At 38.5% G+C, this 19,088-nt stretch overlaps 2 protein-coding genes across 2 annotated transcripts; one reads left to right on the top strand and one right to left on the bottom strand.

Moving 5' to 3' along the window:
- Positions 1 to 1,286: 1,286 nt before the first annotated feature.
- Positions 1,287 to 6,097, bottom strand: LOC120461199 (L-selectin-like). The gene is made up of 4 exons (XM_089131777.1): positions 6,045 to 6,097; positions 3,725 to 4,072; positions 2,309 to 2,394; positions 1,287 to 2,189 (listed from the first exon to the last, which is right to left on the bottom strand). Exons 1-4 carry the CDS (start codon positions 6,079 to 6,081, stop codon positions 2,043 to 2,045), a joined length of 618 nt encoding a protein of 205 aa, XP_088987903.1. The 5' UTR covers positions 6,082 to 6,097; the 3' UTR covers positions 1,287 to 2,042.
- Positions 6,098 to 9,490: 3,393 nt separating this feature from the next.
- Positions 9,491 to 17,873, top strand: LOC148998563 (uncharacterized). The gene is made up of 11 exons (XM_089131775.1): positions 9,491 to 9,636; positions 10,906 to 10,944; positions 11,035 to 11,284; positions 11,359 to 11,504; positions 12,478 to 12,757; positions 12,845 to 12,990; positions 16,241 to 16,514; positions 16,621 to 16,760; positions 16,955 to 17,046; positions 17,651 to 17,747; positions 17,845 to 17,873. The coding sequence occupies exons 1-11, from the start codon at positions 9,600 to 9,602 to the stop codon at positions 17,871 to 17,873; spliced, it is 1,530 nt and encodes a 509-aa protein (XP_088987901.1). The 5' UTR covers positions 9,491 to 9,599.
- The last annotated feature ends 1,215 nt before the right edge of the window (positions 17,874 to 19,088 follow it).

The following is a 19,088-nucleotide window of genomic DNA, read 5'->3' as shown; positions in this document are numbered from 1 at the left end:
GGGTGGGGTTAGAGATCAGGGGGCGGAGATGGGTAGGATTAAGGGTGGGGTTAGAGATCAGAGGCAGAGATGGGTAGGATTTGGGGTGGGGTTAGAGATCAGGGGGCGGAGATCAGAGGCAGAGATAGGTAGGATTTGGGGTGGGGTTAGAGATCAGGGGGCGGAGATGGGTAGGATTAAGGGTGGGGTTAGAGATCAGAGGCAGAGATAGGTAGGATTAAGGGTGGGGTTAGAGATCAGAGGCAGAGATAGGTAGGATTAGGGGTGGGGTTAGAGATCAGGGGGCGGAGATGGGTAGGATTAGGGGTGGGGTTAGAGATAAAGGGGTGGAGATGGGTAGGATTAAGGGTGGGGTTAGAGATCAGGGGGCGGAGATGGGTAGGATTAAGGGTGGGGTTAGAGATCAGAGGCAGAGATGGGTAGGATTTGGGGTGGGGTTAGAGATCAGGGGGTGGAGATGGGTAGGTTTAGGTATTTGTAAGGTTCCCTGGATTTCGTATTCTGGGCTGTCTCTGCTTTCCTGTTACTGTTATTCAAATATCTAAGAATTTTATAACACCATGTGTAATTGTGTTTTGTCAACAATCAGACATAGGAATAAATGTAATGAAAAAAGTAAATACAGTAAATGTCAAATTTACGTAACACGTAATCACGTAATCATTTGTTTTGTTTTTAGTGGTTGTGTTAGTTATTTTGTTAACTGCTCTGATTAGCTTTATCTTGCAATTTTTACATACTGTTGTCTTTTTATGTATTTTATGGAAAGCGCTTTGTGCACCTTTCTGGGTGTTGTAATGGCGCTACATAAATAAAGATTGAATTGAATTGAAAATTTACATTCACACAATCCACAAGTTGTTACGATCCGTTTCAGGTCTGGAAGGAAAGGAAGGTACACTGTAATAAAATATTGTTGGTTTAACTTAAAAAGTAAGTAGCCTGGTTGACTTAAAATTTTAAGTTGATTGAACTGGAAAAAGTGAGTTCAGACAATGAAGGAGATTAATTTAATCATCAGAAACTCAAAATAATAAGTTATCTCAACTACATAAATTATTTAAGTCGATTTGATAAAAGAAAATATGTTGTGATAACAAATCTTGAAAATATATATTTTACATTGTAACAAAAGAGAGTTTCAGTGAGAGAGTGAGAGATCTCCCGTCTCCAGGTCCCAAGACAAGCACAAATTACAAGGACACCAGTTTATAAAGTCAAAAGATTTCACAAGTTTTTTTTTTTCATTATCAGTGGGATATAAAGACAGAACTTCAGGAGTGGAAACGGCCTAATATAACAAACAAAAGAAATCCTTCATAAGGGTTTTTAGAAATAACTTACCTATCATCAAACATAAAACACTTCCTATCTATATAAAACAGGAGAAAACACAAATGCTCAAATAAATTGGTATCCACACCCCTCCAAATTATCCCACTAACGATAAAACCAAACATTAAATTAACTTATAAGAAAAAACAATCCAGTAAGATGATGTCAACTATAAACACAACATTGCCACAAAATAGTGCTGGTAAATTCAAAACACTGCTTCATGAAGCAATTCGAAGCCTTTACAAATCGTTTGTTCTGAATCAATGGTTCGGAGCGTATCAAACTGCCAGAGTCATGTGGTTTCAGTAAACGAGGCTTCATTAGTATAATTAAAATGAATAATGGTAGTTAACCCTCCGGGGTCTAAGGTGTTTTTGGGGTCCTTGACATGTCCTGACATTTGTGCTTTTTCAGTTGCTTATAAACATATTAATAGTGCAGGTGAAATTACACTCTATTTAGCACAACCAGGGCTACCATAATATATGAGCAACATGTATGTAAATGTTTGTATTTTTGAGAGAATATTGTTAATGCATGGTTATTGAAAAAAACAACAACTAAAAAATGTGTTTTATTTGGCATATTAACGTGGTGTAACAATAACTATAAAGACAAAGACAAGACTGTGAGAGACTTCTCCCCAGTAATCCGCTTAAATGAGTGAATAATGTGTCACACAAATATGTTTAGTTAGTTAAGTGCTAATGTTTTTTTCCCTCAGTTTTTAAACAAGTTTGTTTAGTGTTAGTCATCTGGTACTTCTTTTGGAAGACGTTCCCATTGGACTGGGTTCTGAATGAAAGTTTAGCATATTGTGCCAAACCCTTCTCCTTCAATGTCCGCTCCATCTGAAGAACAGAACGAGACTTTGTATTCCCCCTTCTTGTTCATTCTCTTGCAAATTAGAAACAATTCCAAGTGAGTTTCTGGTGACGTGTGTGTGTGTGTGTGTGTGTGAGAGACTCACCTTCTCCAAAATCTCCTTCATCACCACAGGATCATTCACATTTTGTCCCGATTTCACCTCTACTCTAATTACCTGTCTCTTCTTCTCTGCGGGACACACACACACAGAGTCATTTTGCAGTAGTAGAGGAAAATGACTTGAAATGAAATTACTCAATTAATAAGAAATGTCTGGTAATGCTTTAGATTAAAGCCTGCAAAGTACAAATTTACAGCGTAACGTTCGGTAATTATAGTGTATAGTACTTACATGTTCGTGTAAGGAAACAATATCAACAACCAGGAGAATTAACTAATTATATACAGTGTTATTATTTTACAACCAATGTTTTCTTATTCTACTATTAATCTTACATTTGTAATAATAATGTAGCAATACATAGTTTGTTTGTGTTTTTCAATTAAAAGGTTCATATCTGTGCATTTATACTTTTAACAAGAGTGTTACGGCAACTTTTGCTGAAATACTACTGAGGAGATGTACTCTTTTTCCATGTAGGGTTAGACTTTATTTTAAGGTGTCATGGTTACAATGAAATTATACATTTAAGTACTTATTATAATATTAATGATTTTGAAGGATTGGGATTTGGCTGTGGGTTAGTTGCGTGTAATTTTTCATAATTTACCATTATTACTATGGTAAGTACATGTAATACGCAGCAAGGTTACCCAATATTTTTATTTTTACTAGCATTGAAACATGTAAGCATAAATAAAACATGCGCTTTTGCCATCAATAAATAAATGAAGAAACTGTATAAATGCACAGATATATGTACCCTTTTTAAAATCATATACAGGATGTTTTGGTACACTATTATTAAAAAAAAATTATATAGTATGCAATGTATGCCCTCACTTAATAGAGTGCCGAAGTTACGACGTCACTCTGTAGGCCAAAACGTGAAAGTGAGTTAGCATTTAGCACTACCTGTTCCCTCGCGCTAAAGTCTATGGGTTTTTTTAATTGGGGTTTTACTAAATCGCCTGAAATAAGGTCTGTGGTGAACAAAGCCTCTAAATATTTTCACGTTTTGATCTATGACACAGAACACACAGTTATAACCTGCTTGTGTTTGTTTAAACTTTATTGTGTCTGCTTGTGTTTTAAAAAAAAACCTTTATAGGCTTCCAAATGTATACATTTTGGATTAAGAGTCACAACTCTTTGTTGAACACAGATCTTTTTTTGCCATTTTCCAAAAGTCTATGGAGAAAATGCATAGCTTTTCGATCGAGGAAACCCATGCGCCGCTAGCTTCCGCGTTGTCCGACCGAAGTGACGTCATCACTTCGGCACTCTATTAAAGCACAAACTAAGCAAAACATTTTATATTTAAATATACATTATTTAAAACATTACAATAAAAGTTGACCAGCAGGTCAGAAAAAATTAAATAATACAAAAACTCACCAATGTAACACGCAAAAGGAGCATAGTCTTCACAGTCGCGGTCATACCAGTTGCCATTATAAGTATTAACACACAACTGAGCATTCGGTTGTCCAAAATTCCATTTTCTGAACGAGGAGCTTCTCCGATCTGACCAGACAAAGTAGCCATTACCTTGAGTCCGATGTAGTCCAAGCCAAACGTTTCCCATTCCAGCAGTTTTCTGCAGTTCATCAAGATCCGCCTGGCCATTAATGGTGATGAGATCTGTGTAACGCTGTCTACAGTACTTCTGTGCGTCCGTCCAGTTCACAGACACCGGCACATAGACATACTGACGAAGCTGTGCGAATGTCCTGTGCAGCAGAGCTGAAGAAAACATGGTTTAACGTCACATATTGTGTCATTTCGCTGGAAAACGATGTCAAAATGATGTTTTTAATAAGTGAAACCTATGAAGCACCATACAATTTACAGAGAAAAACAACTGCGTCTGTGTTATACTTTACATGTATTGTTTATAGTTTTTTCATCTGTAATGTACATTAGGCATTTTGTGTTACACTTGAAGTTATTTAGTGTCACTTTAGTGTTATGTTTGTCAACACGATTGAAAATGCATATCTATAGCACGAAAAAAAAAGTTTTTATGTGCATTCGATACACACTGTAAACCCCTTGGTGTGGAGTATATGTACTGTACGTATCACACGACATAAAGTGGACGTGAAATCATTTGCATGTGAAAACTCTCACTATAAATTGAGGCGTTTGTGGCGTGGTTTTGCGAAGTTTGTAGGAATCAGCGAGCTGTGCGGTGAGTAAGTAGGCGAGGAGAGACCGCATATATATGGGATTGAGGCCCTGTTTACATGAGAACGTTCGCGGGTGAAAACGTAAAAATATTTTATCGGATGTGCCTTTCGTTTACACGGCGACGGCGTTTTGGGGCTTAAAAATGCAAAAAAGTGAAACCACCCTCCAGAGCGGAAATCTTAAAAACGCTCCACCGCCGTGTTCCCGTGTAAACGGTAAAAACCGGTAAAAACACTAAAGTCTACTTGACAGTGAAGGTTCGGACTTGGCGTTGTTATGTGGCAGTGCTCCACATCGCCACCTAGACGCCTGGAGTGCATACTACATTGAATTTCACACACTTTTGCGTCACGTGGATTTCCCACCCAAAACGCTCGTCTAAACGCAGAATAAAAAGTGATAATGCGACACCACTTTTGCGTTTTCTCTTCAGAATTGTTTCCGTGTAAACATTGTATTAATCCTGCCATGATTCAAAAGTGAAAATAAAGTTCTAAAAGGTTGAAACTAGTGTTGTAGTCTCGAGACCAATTTTTGATGGACTCTGGATTTTTTTTTCAAGACCATAACTGTGAAAATATCACTAATTTGCCAGTATATTGACTAATTTTTTGTTAACATCCTTGCTTTTATTGCATGTAAAACATACTGATTCAAATCTAAGCATTAACGTGACTCATTGGTCATTGCTAATTATGTATTTTTGTAACGGCTACCTGTCACCTACGTATTCATGTTCATGTGTTGTTAATAAAAGGCGGAGAAAAGTGAAGACTTATTTTACATTCTGTATGAAATGATGGAAGTCACCCAGGAGTATTGAATAGAGATGGTTTATTTCAGCTTTGAGTGTTAAATATCTCTGTTTTTATGGGAATGTGGATCTTTCAGATCAATCTCTTTTGATCCTGTTTCACATTTTATTGTGTCATGTAGTGTGGGGCGCTGGTCTTGGTCTCGGTCTCTTGGTCTTGGGTTAGATGGTCTTGACTACAACACTAGTTGAAACTAAGTGTTCGAAAACTCAAACAATAAAAAAGTTTTGCAACATCGAAAAATAAGATTTGCAAGCTTGCAAAATGTAAAAAAATAAAAATATCTCTGCAAACGTTGTTGTTGTTGTTTTTTAGATTTCCTTCTTCAGAGCTGCAACATTTTTTTTTTTTTACAAATTTTTTCAGAGTTTCAAATTTGTCAGTGTTGTCCCACTGTATTAGTTTGTTTTCCAGCTTTGAAACCTTGTAAATGGTGATCTAAAAACTGGTGCGCAAATGTGTTAAAAAAAGTTTTGAAACTCGCCATTTTAACAGCGAATATCTGCCATACACCCCCAGTATATTGTTTTTCAGGTTGTAACTTAAGACAACAAACCTGATTCAGCAGTTGAGAAGTAAATAAATACAAACTGTGTATGCCGTCCGTGAATTTTGAGGCTGAATTGAGTGCGATGAGATAAAATGACTGTGTACCACAAAATTATGACAAATCATCCTACATTAGGAATTAAACATCTACCACAACTAACCTGACAAAAGCAGCAGCAAGAGTTGATCAATCCTCATGATGAGTGATTAACCTATGAGGAAAACACAAAAACACACCTGGATAATATCAACCCCCTAAATATTTAGACCAAACCTCATTGACTGATTGCGTTACACACTTTAAAATGTGTTTATACTGCTAAATCACGAACGGGCCAATTACAGTAATTTACACTTAAAAAATGCTGTAAAATAACAGCCAAATTCTGAGAATAAAATACTGTTTATACAAGTGTCTTTTCGCCCAATAATGACATGCAAATATGACATTGTTTGAGATGTCTTTGTTATGACATCTTGACATAAACCAATACATCATAACCTCACAGTGTCAAACTGTCAAGTGAACTGTACAATCTAACAGTTAAATTTACTAAACTAAACAATTTCATTTGACTAAATTAATAGTGAAGGTTAACTGGAAAAAAGTCTATACCTGATCAGGAGAGTAAATGGGATAAAACTGAAGTGTTGTACCTAAGAGTTATGTTATGTTTAATATAAATTGAACTAATAAGGCCTAATCCTGGCTTAATCTAAAACCAGACCATCAAGCGTTTGCAGTTTAATTTTGTATTAAGAAATAAATGAATTCAAGTTCACATTACTAACACTGTATACATTTTAGTTTTTAAACTTGAATGATTTGAAGCAATCAGTTTCCCAAATGAAAAGAGTTAACTTCCACAGTGTTATTACAGTAAGATGTAAAAGGGAGCTGTAATACAACCACTCTTCAAAATTACCAAATTAAAACACAGTGTAAACATCCAGCAGAACTGCTTCGTATGCAATGTTTACAGGATCCAAATCCATCAAAACTTCTATAGTATCACTAGAATGTCTGTTCCTTCAAATCTGAAATTTAACCTCAATAATTACAGAAAAGGATAAATTACCTGCAGCGGCGGACTGACTGGAGGTTGATGGCGACTGATTCAGCATCCAGATTTGACTCAAGTTCTAAAGATTAATGCAAAACCTGTCGTCTGTCACAGATGCAAAGCATGAAGACATCAATTTCCATTTGAACTTTGCTGCAACATACGGCTCTTCTTTAGAATAATGGCTATGAAAATACCCAGTGACTTACTGTATCACGTATATCTTAAAAGGCAACCATTAACAAATTAAATGATGGATGTTCTGGGATTCGGTCACATAGTTAGATTCAGACACTCGGTGGTTTCATTTAAATGTACAAACAGAAGACTAGGAAATCAGGATACAACTCAACAGCTTAAACTGGACTAAACACCAAAAACACGACTAATCCCAGAACAAAGGGTGAAGCAGGACTTGTGCAAAGAAGGGGAACTAAATGAGGATACTCAAATCATTCTGTAACCACGGTAACAAACAGACGGGGTAAACTGAGGGTGTGCGTTTACACGACAACAATGTCTTAAAAACAGACGACAACGTTGTCAAAACAATCCCTGTTCACAAAAATGACTGCATTATGCCCCCTGTTGGGATCAGGATAATGCTGTTTTTTGGATCAAATTATCCAAATCCCACTGACAAGTTTTGAACAACACAAACTGAAGGTTTGATCCAGATTAAAACTAGGATTGGATTCCCTGATCTAATCTGATTTCAGATTCCTTCTTTCCCGTTTGAACAACCCATTTTCAAGATCTGATCCAATCCGATAACCAAAATCTGATCAGCTTACCTTTGAACAACTGGCCCTTGAGGATTTGGGATTGGGAAATTTGGGATTTGGGATTGGGATTTGAGGACTGAGGAGTGTACGCATCTCTCTACTGTGGATTTATAGCATATTGTTAAGAATTGAAATTTCTTGCCAAAAAAAACCCTAAATATTCTAGATTAGAATATTTGCTTGGTTCGACCAATTAGAAGCAAGAAGCAACAACTTGCTTCGCCCAATCAGAAGCTGCACTGTGATGTTCCGGTGTCCTTTTATAGACCCCTTTTGCGCCGACGTCACAGTTACGTCACGGCGCTAGCTGGAGGCAAAACAAAGTGAAAACTGGAGGCGCCCAATACAAAACAGCACAGATTCGGCTACATAATAATGAGCTTAAATAATTGTTACTATTATTAAATGTCATCTTGTTGTGTTGTTTGGTGCAAGAATTGATGAAAAATGAATATGCCGTATCTGGAACTTTTATTTCTAGAAAATATTTACATAATTAAAATCGCACTGTAATGTCACTCTTTACATTGTCGTGGTCTCGGCAGAACTGCGGATCGTAACGTTACACACAAGTCTTGTACAGAACCATATAGGCATCTAAAGATTTATATGCCCTCAGTTTCTCTTCATGATCGGTTTCTCCATAAGGTAGGTGTAGAAGTCAGGCCACTCAACCGAGGTAACGTACATTAATCCTGTCAGATCGTCCATGCATTGAGTGAGCGTGTAGGCGGCTACGGGTCGGCCAATCTGGTTCCGTCCGTTAAAAATAACTTTTGGAAATAACAATCGCGGTCCTGGACACTGAGTGACCTTACACATTAAGATAATATCGGATTTTCTCCAGTCATTGTTAAAAACAAGCTAACAATCCTTGCTAACTAACGTTAGTGAAGCGGCCAGATGGATCTTTCTGCCTCCACCTAAGCTCCGCCCACAAAAAACGTCACCATGTTTACCAACTGTAAAAGGGTCTATAGCTTCTGCACCACCATCACATGCGACGTCACGGGTGACGTCATTACACAACACCAATCAAGATTGGACTGGTTCCACACAGGCTTCAGACGCGTCACGCTGAAGGCGTTCCTCAATGTGTCGAGTTACAGTCAGAACCCAAGACGTTTTCTACCCAAATTTTTTTGGCGGTAATTTTTTCCAGTTTTTGGTAGCTTTTGTGGTTAAACTGTATTTTGCCAGTTTTAACAGGAGGACTTAAGTTTATCTAAAAATATTAACACATGGATGATGTAAAAATGGTCCTTTTATAGTGGAAAAAGCTTATTTAAATTATTAAAATGTTCTTCATTCTGAGAAAAAAATGCTCTTTTAAGAACTGATCACTGAAAGGTTATTTGGTAAACCAAAATGGATCTATGGCATCTCTGTGAAAAACATATTTAAAACCCGGCTTGCTTTTTTTTGTGCACATTCAGACCATCATTTGTTTTAGTGCAGCAACATAAGTTACATGATCATCTTTCACGGGCTGACATGCTGTAGGATTAAAGTCCAGATGGCTTATTTGAAGCTTATTTGTTTGTCTTTGTTTTTCAGCTGATTTGGGAAGTCTGTGTAAACTTAAAGGCATTTGTACACAGCACCCTGAAAACACCCTGAACATCTGTGCTGAACACAACGATGATCACCAGTCTTGACTTTTTTGCCTTTCTAAGTCTCTTTTTGACAAGTTTTTTTTGGGATTAACTGAGAAGTGTAACTATATTCTCTGTATTCAAAATAATGGAGATGGAAGGGAAGATAGGCAAGATGATCTTGAGATGCAAATTTAAATGGGTTGTCCTCCATAAAACATAAAACTAACACTCTCCATCCCTAAAAGAAAGACCAACGCCTTTGATCAACCATGAAGAAGCTCTTCAAGTGCCTGTGGATCTTACTGGGTAAAGTACAACATTCATGATCTGCTATTTTACTAGGATGTGGATTTGTAGTTTAGTCTTTACTTTGGATTCATAGCAGTATTGGCATTGGCATCAAACAAATATTCTAGATCAGTTGTTACATTGAATCTTTTGCATAATGATGTCATTATTTTTAAACCCCCAACATTTTTATCATGGTTTGCATTTTATCATGGTTTGCATTTGCATTACAGTCTGGCGTCTGTAATATTTGTCATGTTTTAAATGGGTTTAAGTAGATTAACCTTTTTGACATTTAGGGGTCAGAGCAAAAACAGGACCCCTGTAAATGTAAATGATACGTTCTGTATATGTATGTTTCCCAATTCATATTAGTCGAGTTATAATTTCCTAGTGTACCGGGGGAACTCAAGTGCTTGTAATTATGCATTCAGGTGAATCTTTGTATTCCTATTATGTGTATATGTCTTCTTGGTATCGTTTTAACCCTCTCTAGCTCACGGAGTTAGACACATACAGGAGATTACAGTAAAATGTATGATTATATGTGCAACTGCTTTCTGGTTTGGAGAACCCAAATGAGGAGTGAACTCTATTGTCCTCAAAAGGATGAAACGCCAGTTCCTCTCCCGTCTTCAGTCCTCTTCATCCATGGTCTTCAGTCTTCAGATCTTCAACTTCTTCTCTTCAGTCCGTTAGTTTAGTTTTCTTCCCCCCCCGTTTCGTATTCTACTTTGTTCATTTCCATTTTCTTTGAGTAACTTCACTTCAAGGAACCTTTAAATCCGCCGTACGCCGGAAGAACCACGGAGAATGCGTTACGCTCTGAATAGATGCTCATTTGTGTATGTATAGTTTGACAGCTTACATGATTGTGTTTGTCAAGTAGTGATTCCACAGAAATGTGACGTTAAATTCAAATAGAGTGTTCGTTGCTGACTGTTATTATTGTGTCAGTAGTTTCCTTCAATATGATCATTATATGATCAATGTTTTATGTTTCCCTTATCATTTGGTTTATTTTGTGTTCGTAACAATATTAAAGTAAATTAACTACAAATCTCAAGTTTAAGTTATTTTATTTGTACCGGAAGGTAGATTTCGTTTGCAGTAGAATCCTGTGGAAAAACAAGGAGAAAACATATCACGCATCATTCAAACTTAAGACAGTAAAAATTCAGAAATGACGAAAATTTAATTTAAATAAAATAAAACAGAAATAAAATTTCAGAATGCGATTCAACAAATCTTGGTTCTCTGATACTCACTTGAATATTGGTTCCACAGGGATTGTATTGATTGTGGAAAGAGCAAATGGACAAGAAGGTAAGAACCTTTTTTTTTTTTTTTTACCTTTGTCTTCATTTTGTTTTTCTGTTTGACAAATGTTGCCTTTGCCTTTGAAAACTTTTCCAGAGAATGCAGCACTTTGGGGCGAAACTACTCAGTCATCAGTGTTTTTAGGCTCTCATTCTGGACTTGCGGTGGATGGTTTGGCCAGCTGGACTCACACTAACACGGAGACCAACCCGTGGTGGAGAGTGGATCTACTGAAGGTATACTTCGTGAACAGAGTGACCATCACTAACAGAAACACCTTTCCCTTGAGGATAAACGGAGCTGTGATTCGCGTCGGAAACTTCCCTGACATTTACAGCAACACCATGTGAGTCTTCCTTTGACTGTTCTGATGAATGTGGCTGTAGATGAACAGAAACTGATAACAGATTATCTCTCCAGATGTGGTGTAATTTCCAGTCTTGCGGCCAGCGCTACGGCCACTTTCTCATGCGGCGGGATGGTGGGACGTTACATGGTTGTTCATATTCCTGGAAGTCAGAAGATTCTTAGTCTTGCTGAAGTTGGAGTCTATGGGGATTTGGCAGGTAATGTTCGTATAGCACTTTTCAACATCGTAAGTAATAAATCATTTTTATTCCACAGCTGAAATGCTTGAACCTGATTGGTCAGCCAAGACATAACCCGAGTTTGGAATAACGGCATTTAAATGAACGGTGTTAGGTAACAATGTTATTTTAGTAACGGGGTAATCTAACCAATTACTTTTCCCGTCATTACATGCCTGGACGCTAAATGCGGTGCGTTATAACGGGCGTTAGTTTGGTTTGAAATGTGCTGGGGACAAAGATGCATTCAGAAGTGCTGGTACAAACTAGTCAAACTGTGCAGGCTCTCTGCTCAACCCGTAAATACATCCATTGATGTTGTTTGAGTTCTTTAATGGTCTGGTGGTGGATCTTTTGCCAAACGTGTCAGAGGTTACGGGTTGTAAAGCCTATTTTTTTCTTTTTTTTTCTCATCAAAACTGAAAATGCCCATCACTGGTTTCAGTCAATATAAAGCAGGGAGTGCATTTTATTTTGTGATTTCATCAGAATGAATAGAAAGTCTCCACAATGGCGATAGATTCCGAGTGAAGACTGTGCGAGCCACAAGAGGACACTGTATCCATGACACTGATAGCAGCGGCAACGACTTCAAAAACAACACATTAGCGCTAGATCTCTAATTTAATAGAGAACTAAATGAATGCTCTGCTAGTTAAATGGGGATGTTTTATTTGAATTAGGTACATCCGTGCCTGTGTTTAAATGTTTAAAAAAATGACTCACGCCGAAATCGAAATCGACGCCTATGTGCATTACTATGCATTGATTGAATAAACTGTAATCTGAACCCCTGGCTCACACAGCTAGGTATATTTGCAGCAGTTTTGATAAGCTCTGTAGAAAGGGAAAGACTTTTATTTTCACCTTTGCTCGCTCAAAGACAGAGTGTGGGTGAAAGTTGAAGTCAAAAATAAAGATAAGTCAAGACAGGTTTTTATTAATTTTCTAGGAAATCGGGCAGTAAGAGGAGCCGCTACACAGTCGTCAACATCTGGGAATTGGTTTGCTGAAAAGGCCATTGACAGTAATCGAGGTCTCCAGCAGTTGAATACCGGATGCTCCTCAACCCTTAATCAGACTAACCCGTGGTGGAGGCTGGATCTGCATGATGTGTACCGAGTTAGTAATGTGGTCGTCACTAACAGACTAGACTGCTGTACAGAACGAATAAACGGAGCGGAGATTCGCATCGGGAACTCTTTGGAGAACAACGGCAACAACAATCCTATGTGAGACTCTTGAGGTTGAAAGTACATCAATACTTCACATCATGTGAATGTGAAGATTATAGTTTCTTTATCTCCCTCTTTTTGTAGATGTGCTGTTATTCTTGATATTCCAGCAGGCGAGTCCTACAACTACTCCTGTGACGGGATGGACGGACGTTATGTGATTGTTCATATTCCTGGAGATCAGAAGATTCTTACTCTTTGTGAGGTTGAAATCTACGGGTATTTGGCAGGTAATTCAATGTCTTACAGCATTATATTCAATAAATTATACCATATCAATTGGGAGTAGATTTGGTTTGAAGTGTACTGCATTTTAGCAGAATCCTGGCCAATTCTCCCTTGAGATTTTTTGTTTTGCTAAACATTTATTTGTGGAAGCGCCCAGATAGCAACATTTTGTCAAGAGAGAGAGCCTCATCGGATCCGCCCCATCATGGCCACCAGTCCAGAGTCTCATCCCACCGACACCACCCTTCCAGAGTCTCTTCACATCAGTCCTGCCGAGCCTAAGATTCAAGTCAGTCCTGCCGAGCCTAAGATTCACATCAGTCCTGCCGAGCCTAAGATTCACATCAGTCCTGCCGAGCCTAAGATTCAAGTCAGTCCTGCCGAGCCTAAGATTCAAGTCAGTCCTGCCGAGCCTAAGATTCACATCAGTCCTGCCGAGCCTAAGATTCACATCAGTCCTGCCGAGCCTAAGATTCAAGTCAGTCCTGCCGAGCCTAAGATTCAAGTCAGTCCTGCCGAGCCTAAGATTCACGTCAGTCCTGCCGAGCCTAAGATTCACATCAGTCCTGCCGAGCCTAAGATTCAAGTCAGTCCTGCCGAGCCTAAGATTCACATCAGTCCTGCAGAGCCTAAGATTCAAGTCAGTCCTGCCGAGCCTAAGATTCACATCAGTCCTGCCGAGCCTAAGATTCAAGTCAGTCCTGCCGAGCCTAAGATTCACATCAGTCCTGCAGAGCCTAAGATTCACATCAGTCCTGCCGAGCCTAAGATTCACATCAGTCCTGCCGAGCCTAAGATTCACATCAGTCCTGCCGAGCCTAAGATTCACATCAGTCCTGCCGAGCCTAAGATTCACATCAGTCCTGCCGAGCCTAAGATTCACATCAGTCCTGCCGAGCCTAAGATTCACATCAGTCCTGCCGAGCCTAAGATTCACATCAGTCCTGCCGAGCCTAAGATTCAAGTCAGTCCTGCCGAGCCTAAGATTCACATCAGTCCTGCCGAGCCTAAGATTCACATCAGTCCTGCCGAGCCTAAGATTCAAGTCAGTCCTGCCGAGCCTAAGATTCAAGTCAGTCCTGCCAAGCCTGAGACTGTTCACGCCAGGTCAGCAACACCTGAGAGTTTGTCTCTGGCCAATATGGCCACCGCCATGCAGGGTCTCGTCTCGTCTCGAGATGGCCGCCAAACCTTGCTCTCGTCCCGAGATGGCTGCAATGTCTGGGCCTCGTACCAAGATGACCACTATGCCTGGGTCTTGAGTCGCCATGCCTGAGTCTCATCCCGACATGGCTGACTCTACTCATGTGTCTCTGGATAAGATGGCAGCTTCAACCCTTGAGTCTGCGGACAAGATGTCTGCCTCTGCACCTGACCAGCTGGCACCGCCATGGCCCCCAGAAGTGTTGCATTCATCTGGAACCGATCCTGAAGTGGGGGGTTCTGTCATGATTCCAGTCTCTGTTCCCGTGTTTGGCAGCTCCCCTTTCTGTTTATTAGTCTCCCCAGGTGTTTCCTATCAGCCACAGTCTCTTGTTATCTTGTTTAGCCTGTCTGCCTGTTGTTTGTTTTGTTGGTTTCCCAAGTCTTGTTCCTGAGTCAGAGTCACTTGTGTAGTTTTGATTTTATTTGATAAAAGAATGCTGCACGTGGATCCTGCTTCCTCCTTTGCTTCAACTAATCGTGACACTTTTGCTTCAGGATGTTGGGCAGACCTTTGGCCTAAAACACTCTTCGTTTTCTTCCAGTTTGAAATGGTGAATACAGACTTGGAGGTTTTTCAGATTTATCTTTGGGGCGTGCTCTCCGTATTTACGATTCTTTGCAGCCTTTCGCCGATGCCTACAACTCGCTGGGTCCTTCACTGAAAACCCAGAGTAATTCTATCCTGCTAAATGTTTGCTCTTTGAAAGAATTTGAACAATGCAAGTCTACACCATTATGACTAAAAGTTTGCTGAGTAGTACTTTCTACTAAAGCAAGGCCGTATTTGACCCTGGTAAGTAGTGTTGTCACGGTACCAAAATTTCAGTATTCGGTACCGATACCAGTTAAAATTCACGGTTCTCGGTACCAATTTCGGTACCAAAGCTTAGTTTAAATTTACATATATTTAAGTGTTTATCACGGTTACAAGTATGGAAACTGTACATTCGTATTATAAACACTTTAGAAAAAGATTAGGTAAAATGACCTAAAATAAACAATAGTATACACTAACACATTTTTAAAGTTGTTTGTAAAGTTTTAATCCATTATTTATTTAATGCACAATGAATTAAGTGAACAAACATGAACAATCAGGTGTTTGTAATAAATAACATTTTCAAACATGAATTAATGTTGTAAAAAATATATTGTTCACTCAATGTGTTGATAACTAAGTAATGTTTATGAATGGTATCTTTGTAGCATTACCATAAAACATGTTTTATTTGACTTGACTGTCCTTTTATTAATCTAAAACTGCATTCATATTTAATTTTAAAAAGGCTTTTTAAACCTGCTGAGTTATAAAGGCAAGAATACGCCTAGAACTGGCACTGACATTAAATGACAATACTAATACCAGTAGCCTACTCTGGTGTCGGGTGGATACTACTGTGCTCATGTACTCGTAAAACTACCCCGAAAGCACTTTAGAGGCCGTTCACATGTCGCGCGTGTTTTTTAATTATATTTTTGCGCGTGCTTATTCTTTCCAAAGCGCTTGCTCTCACGCGGCGTCTGTCGTTGCTATGCAACGCCAACGAGTTTTTTTTAGGAGCGCGCTTGAATCACGCCTATATTTGAAATTGCGAATTTGCATGTAATCGGCCTCTTATGGCAACGTGACATTAGCCTAATCCAAAATATTTCATATTTCATCAACATATGTGGCTCTTTCCTCCTTTCGTTTCAACAAGTGGATTCAGAGAGAGAGAGCATATCAGCGTTATGAAGAGGACGCAACTGTGCACGTTTCAGACATCGCGTCTAGAACAGAACTGGATTAACCTGGTACTCGGTACCTAGAAAAGCTGGTACCGTAACATTTTTTTTTTTTAGTACCGACTTGGTACCGAAGTACCGAGTTTTTTGACAACACTACTGGTAAGTCTTTGTCTTGCGTTGAATAAAGCAAATTCTGCCCTCTGAGTTGACAACTGATGCAATGCCTCTCAGAAATGACTCTCAAGTCATTGTTCGCTAATAATAACAACAAACTTTGTGTATCAATGTAAATTAATTGTTTTCATAATTGTGTTTTAGAAAATCTGGCAGGAGATGGAGTTGCTACACAGTCTTCAACATCTGGGGACGGGTTTGCTGAAAAGGCCGTTGATCGAGGTCTCCAGCAGTTGTACACGGGATGCTCCTCAACCCTTAGCCAGACTAACCCGTGGTGGAGGCTGGATCTGAGGCATATATACAGAGTTATTAAGGTGGTCGTCACTAACAGACGAGACTGCTGTGCAGAACAAATAAACGGAGCGGAGATTCGCATCGGGAACTCTTTAGAGAACAACGGCAACAACAATCCCATGTGAGACTCTTGAGGTTGAAAGTACATGAGAGTTTGAATACAAATGTAGATTTGAATAGTTGACAGTATCTTGATCTACTTCATCTGTTTCTCTCTCGGTTTGTAGATGTGCTGTTATTCCTGCTATTCCAGCAGGCGAGTCCTACAACTACTCATGTGATGGGATGGAGGGACGTTATGTGAATCTGATCATTCCTGGAGACATGAAGACACTCACTCTCTGTGAGGTGAAGGTCTATGGAGAAGGTAAACACTCATATTGGTTTATAATGTCAGATAATAATAATGTCTTCACATCGTCATATTTGTCAACAAGACACAGTGAGGAACAGGGAAATGCTTTAATAAATGCCAATGAGTAGGTTCCAATATTTAAAATATTTCATTGTTAATTGAATTCAAAGTTTTATGTATTTACATGCATGACTGTGTTTGTTTAGGTCCCGCTTTAAAAAGGTCATTAGTAAAACTGCAGTTTAACTCCATCAATGATTTGACCGACCCTTCAATGAGAGAAAATGTTCTGAAACAGGTGAGAGAAAGAAACCAATTCAACCTTTGTGATAACTGTGAGAAGCAGAAATATTTTATATTAGGCCAAATTGTTCTCACGTCAGTTAAAGGTGCATAGCGCAAGTCTCTGAGTTTTCGCAGAACTACGCCCCCTCTGGCAACAAGCGAAACTGCAACCAGAGGTGTGCACACTCATGGACCACACACACACACACACACGTTCTCACACAAGCTGTTTATAACCAAAGGAGCATCAGCCGCACAAATCTTTTGTTTCAGTCGTAATGTCTTTAGAGGTAATAAAGTTATAAATCTGCAAGTCACTTTAAATATATGAAAGGAAAGCCATTTTAGTAAATGACACACTTTTGTGTGTGTGAGGGAAAAAAATGAGGGTAGTAGAAAACTTTCCAACTTTAGACTTTCCATGACTCTCCATGTTGAACTGTTATGCGTATCCACTTATGATTGTATTATTATAGAAACACGTTCATGAACAATACAAGTTATTACTTTGTATAGGACCCGCTTGAGCCCTAGAGCAGCCCTAGAGCTCGTCTTATTCCGACGCCTGGCACTATTATATTCTGATCTAATCATTTTATTATGAATGTTATTTTCAGTTGGGATCTGCTCTTGCTGATCGAGGACTCACTGATGTGACACTGCGATGGACTCAAACTCCTGAACGGGTGATCCAGAAGGGGAACGATGCTGAACGTGAGTCTGTTCTCTCGACTGTAAAATAACATGTGAAGCTTATTTCATAAATTGAAATGATTATAGATTTCATAGATTTATACATTTTCATTTACAGGTCACTGTGAGAACAGAAAATCCCCTTGAAATCAACACACACATTTATATTGATTTGATTCTAAATACACAAAATTAAATTTCTTCATAAATACGTGTTTTCACTGTAAAGACTGTTAAAACACCACTTTGGTCAATAATTGTATCCTTAAAACTCATATTTAATCACCAAAATGACATATTTAAACTTTTTTTTCTTAAAAAAATTCTTCATGCCTTAAAATATCTTGAATGTAACTTGACACCCTTGCCTCATTTAATAAATGTGGTTCTATGAATATGCAAATGAGCCCCGCCTCCACTCACTCACTCAGAGATCCACTGGTTGACGATCACACGTTGATCTGATTGGTCACAAGGTCATTTGTGATGTCCGAAACACCGGCAATTTTGAGACTGTCTTTGGTTCACTGCAGTTTTAAGGAGGAAATACACCACAATGCTGTCGATATAATTTACACATGGTTTGGTTTGTCTTAAATCATATTAAAAACACCACATAGACATAACATTAAAAGCTTCATTTTCACTGCAGGGGGACATTAAATCACTCCTGCCTTACCGTTTCTGTTGATTCAAACCTTTAAGAACCAGAAAACATTGTACAATGTCAACATATAGCATTAAAAAAATAGTAATAAATATAAAATTTTATACAAGTTACAGCCGTATCCTAGACGTTTTCTCTGTTTCTGTTAGTCTCTTAGGTTGAAAATGGTTTGATTAAGTGCCCTCTTGTGTTGCATGTTTCTTTGATTGTTTTTTCCCTCTTTTCTTTCAGTTCTTTGTCAGTTTTACTCAATGTTTTAAGTTCCTTTGTTAATGAAACGTTAATAATAAACATTATCCTCACTGTTGCAACCCATTTGTGTAAATCTATATGTTCATTTTGAGTGAGAAACGTGGTGGAATACTATGGAGTTAATATTGTGTCATAATTAAACAAACGAATCCAGCATTTTGCAAAGAAACTCGATCTGCTTTGCAAAGGAAAACTCGACTCGGAAACAAACAGAAAGCTTCAAGATTAATTCGAGTGAAAATGCAGAGAAGTAACAAATACATAAATATAATGAGCCTAGATAATATTTATCAAATAAATACACACCATCCTACAAATTGCACGTACAAATTCCTTTGAACAAACACCAAATCTAGTGCATACAAATGCATATCTGTCTGTTTTGATTATGAGACACTGGCTTTTTTTACTCACGGCTCAATTTTACTCACAAATACAAGCGA

Source organism: Pimephales promelas, chromosome 1, assembly GCF_988280905.1.
Source record: "Pimephales promelas chromosome 1, fPimPro1.hap1.1, whole genome shotgun sequence".
In the NCBI taxonomy this organism is placed as follows: Eukaryota; Metazoa; Chordata; class Actinopteri; order Cypriniformes; family Leuciscidae; genus Pimephales; species Pimephales promelas.
Note: the sequence above shows the minus strand (reverse complement) of the source record. Positions and strands in the feature narration are given on the sequence as shown.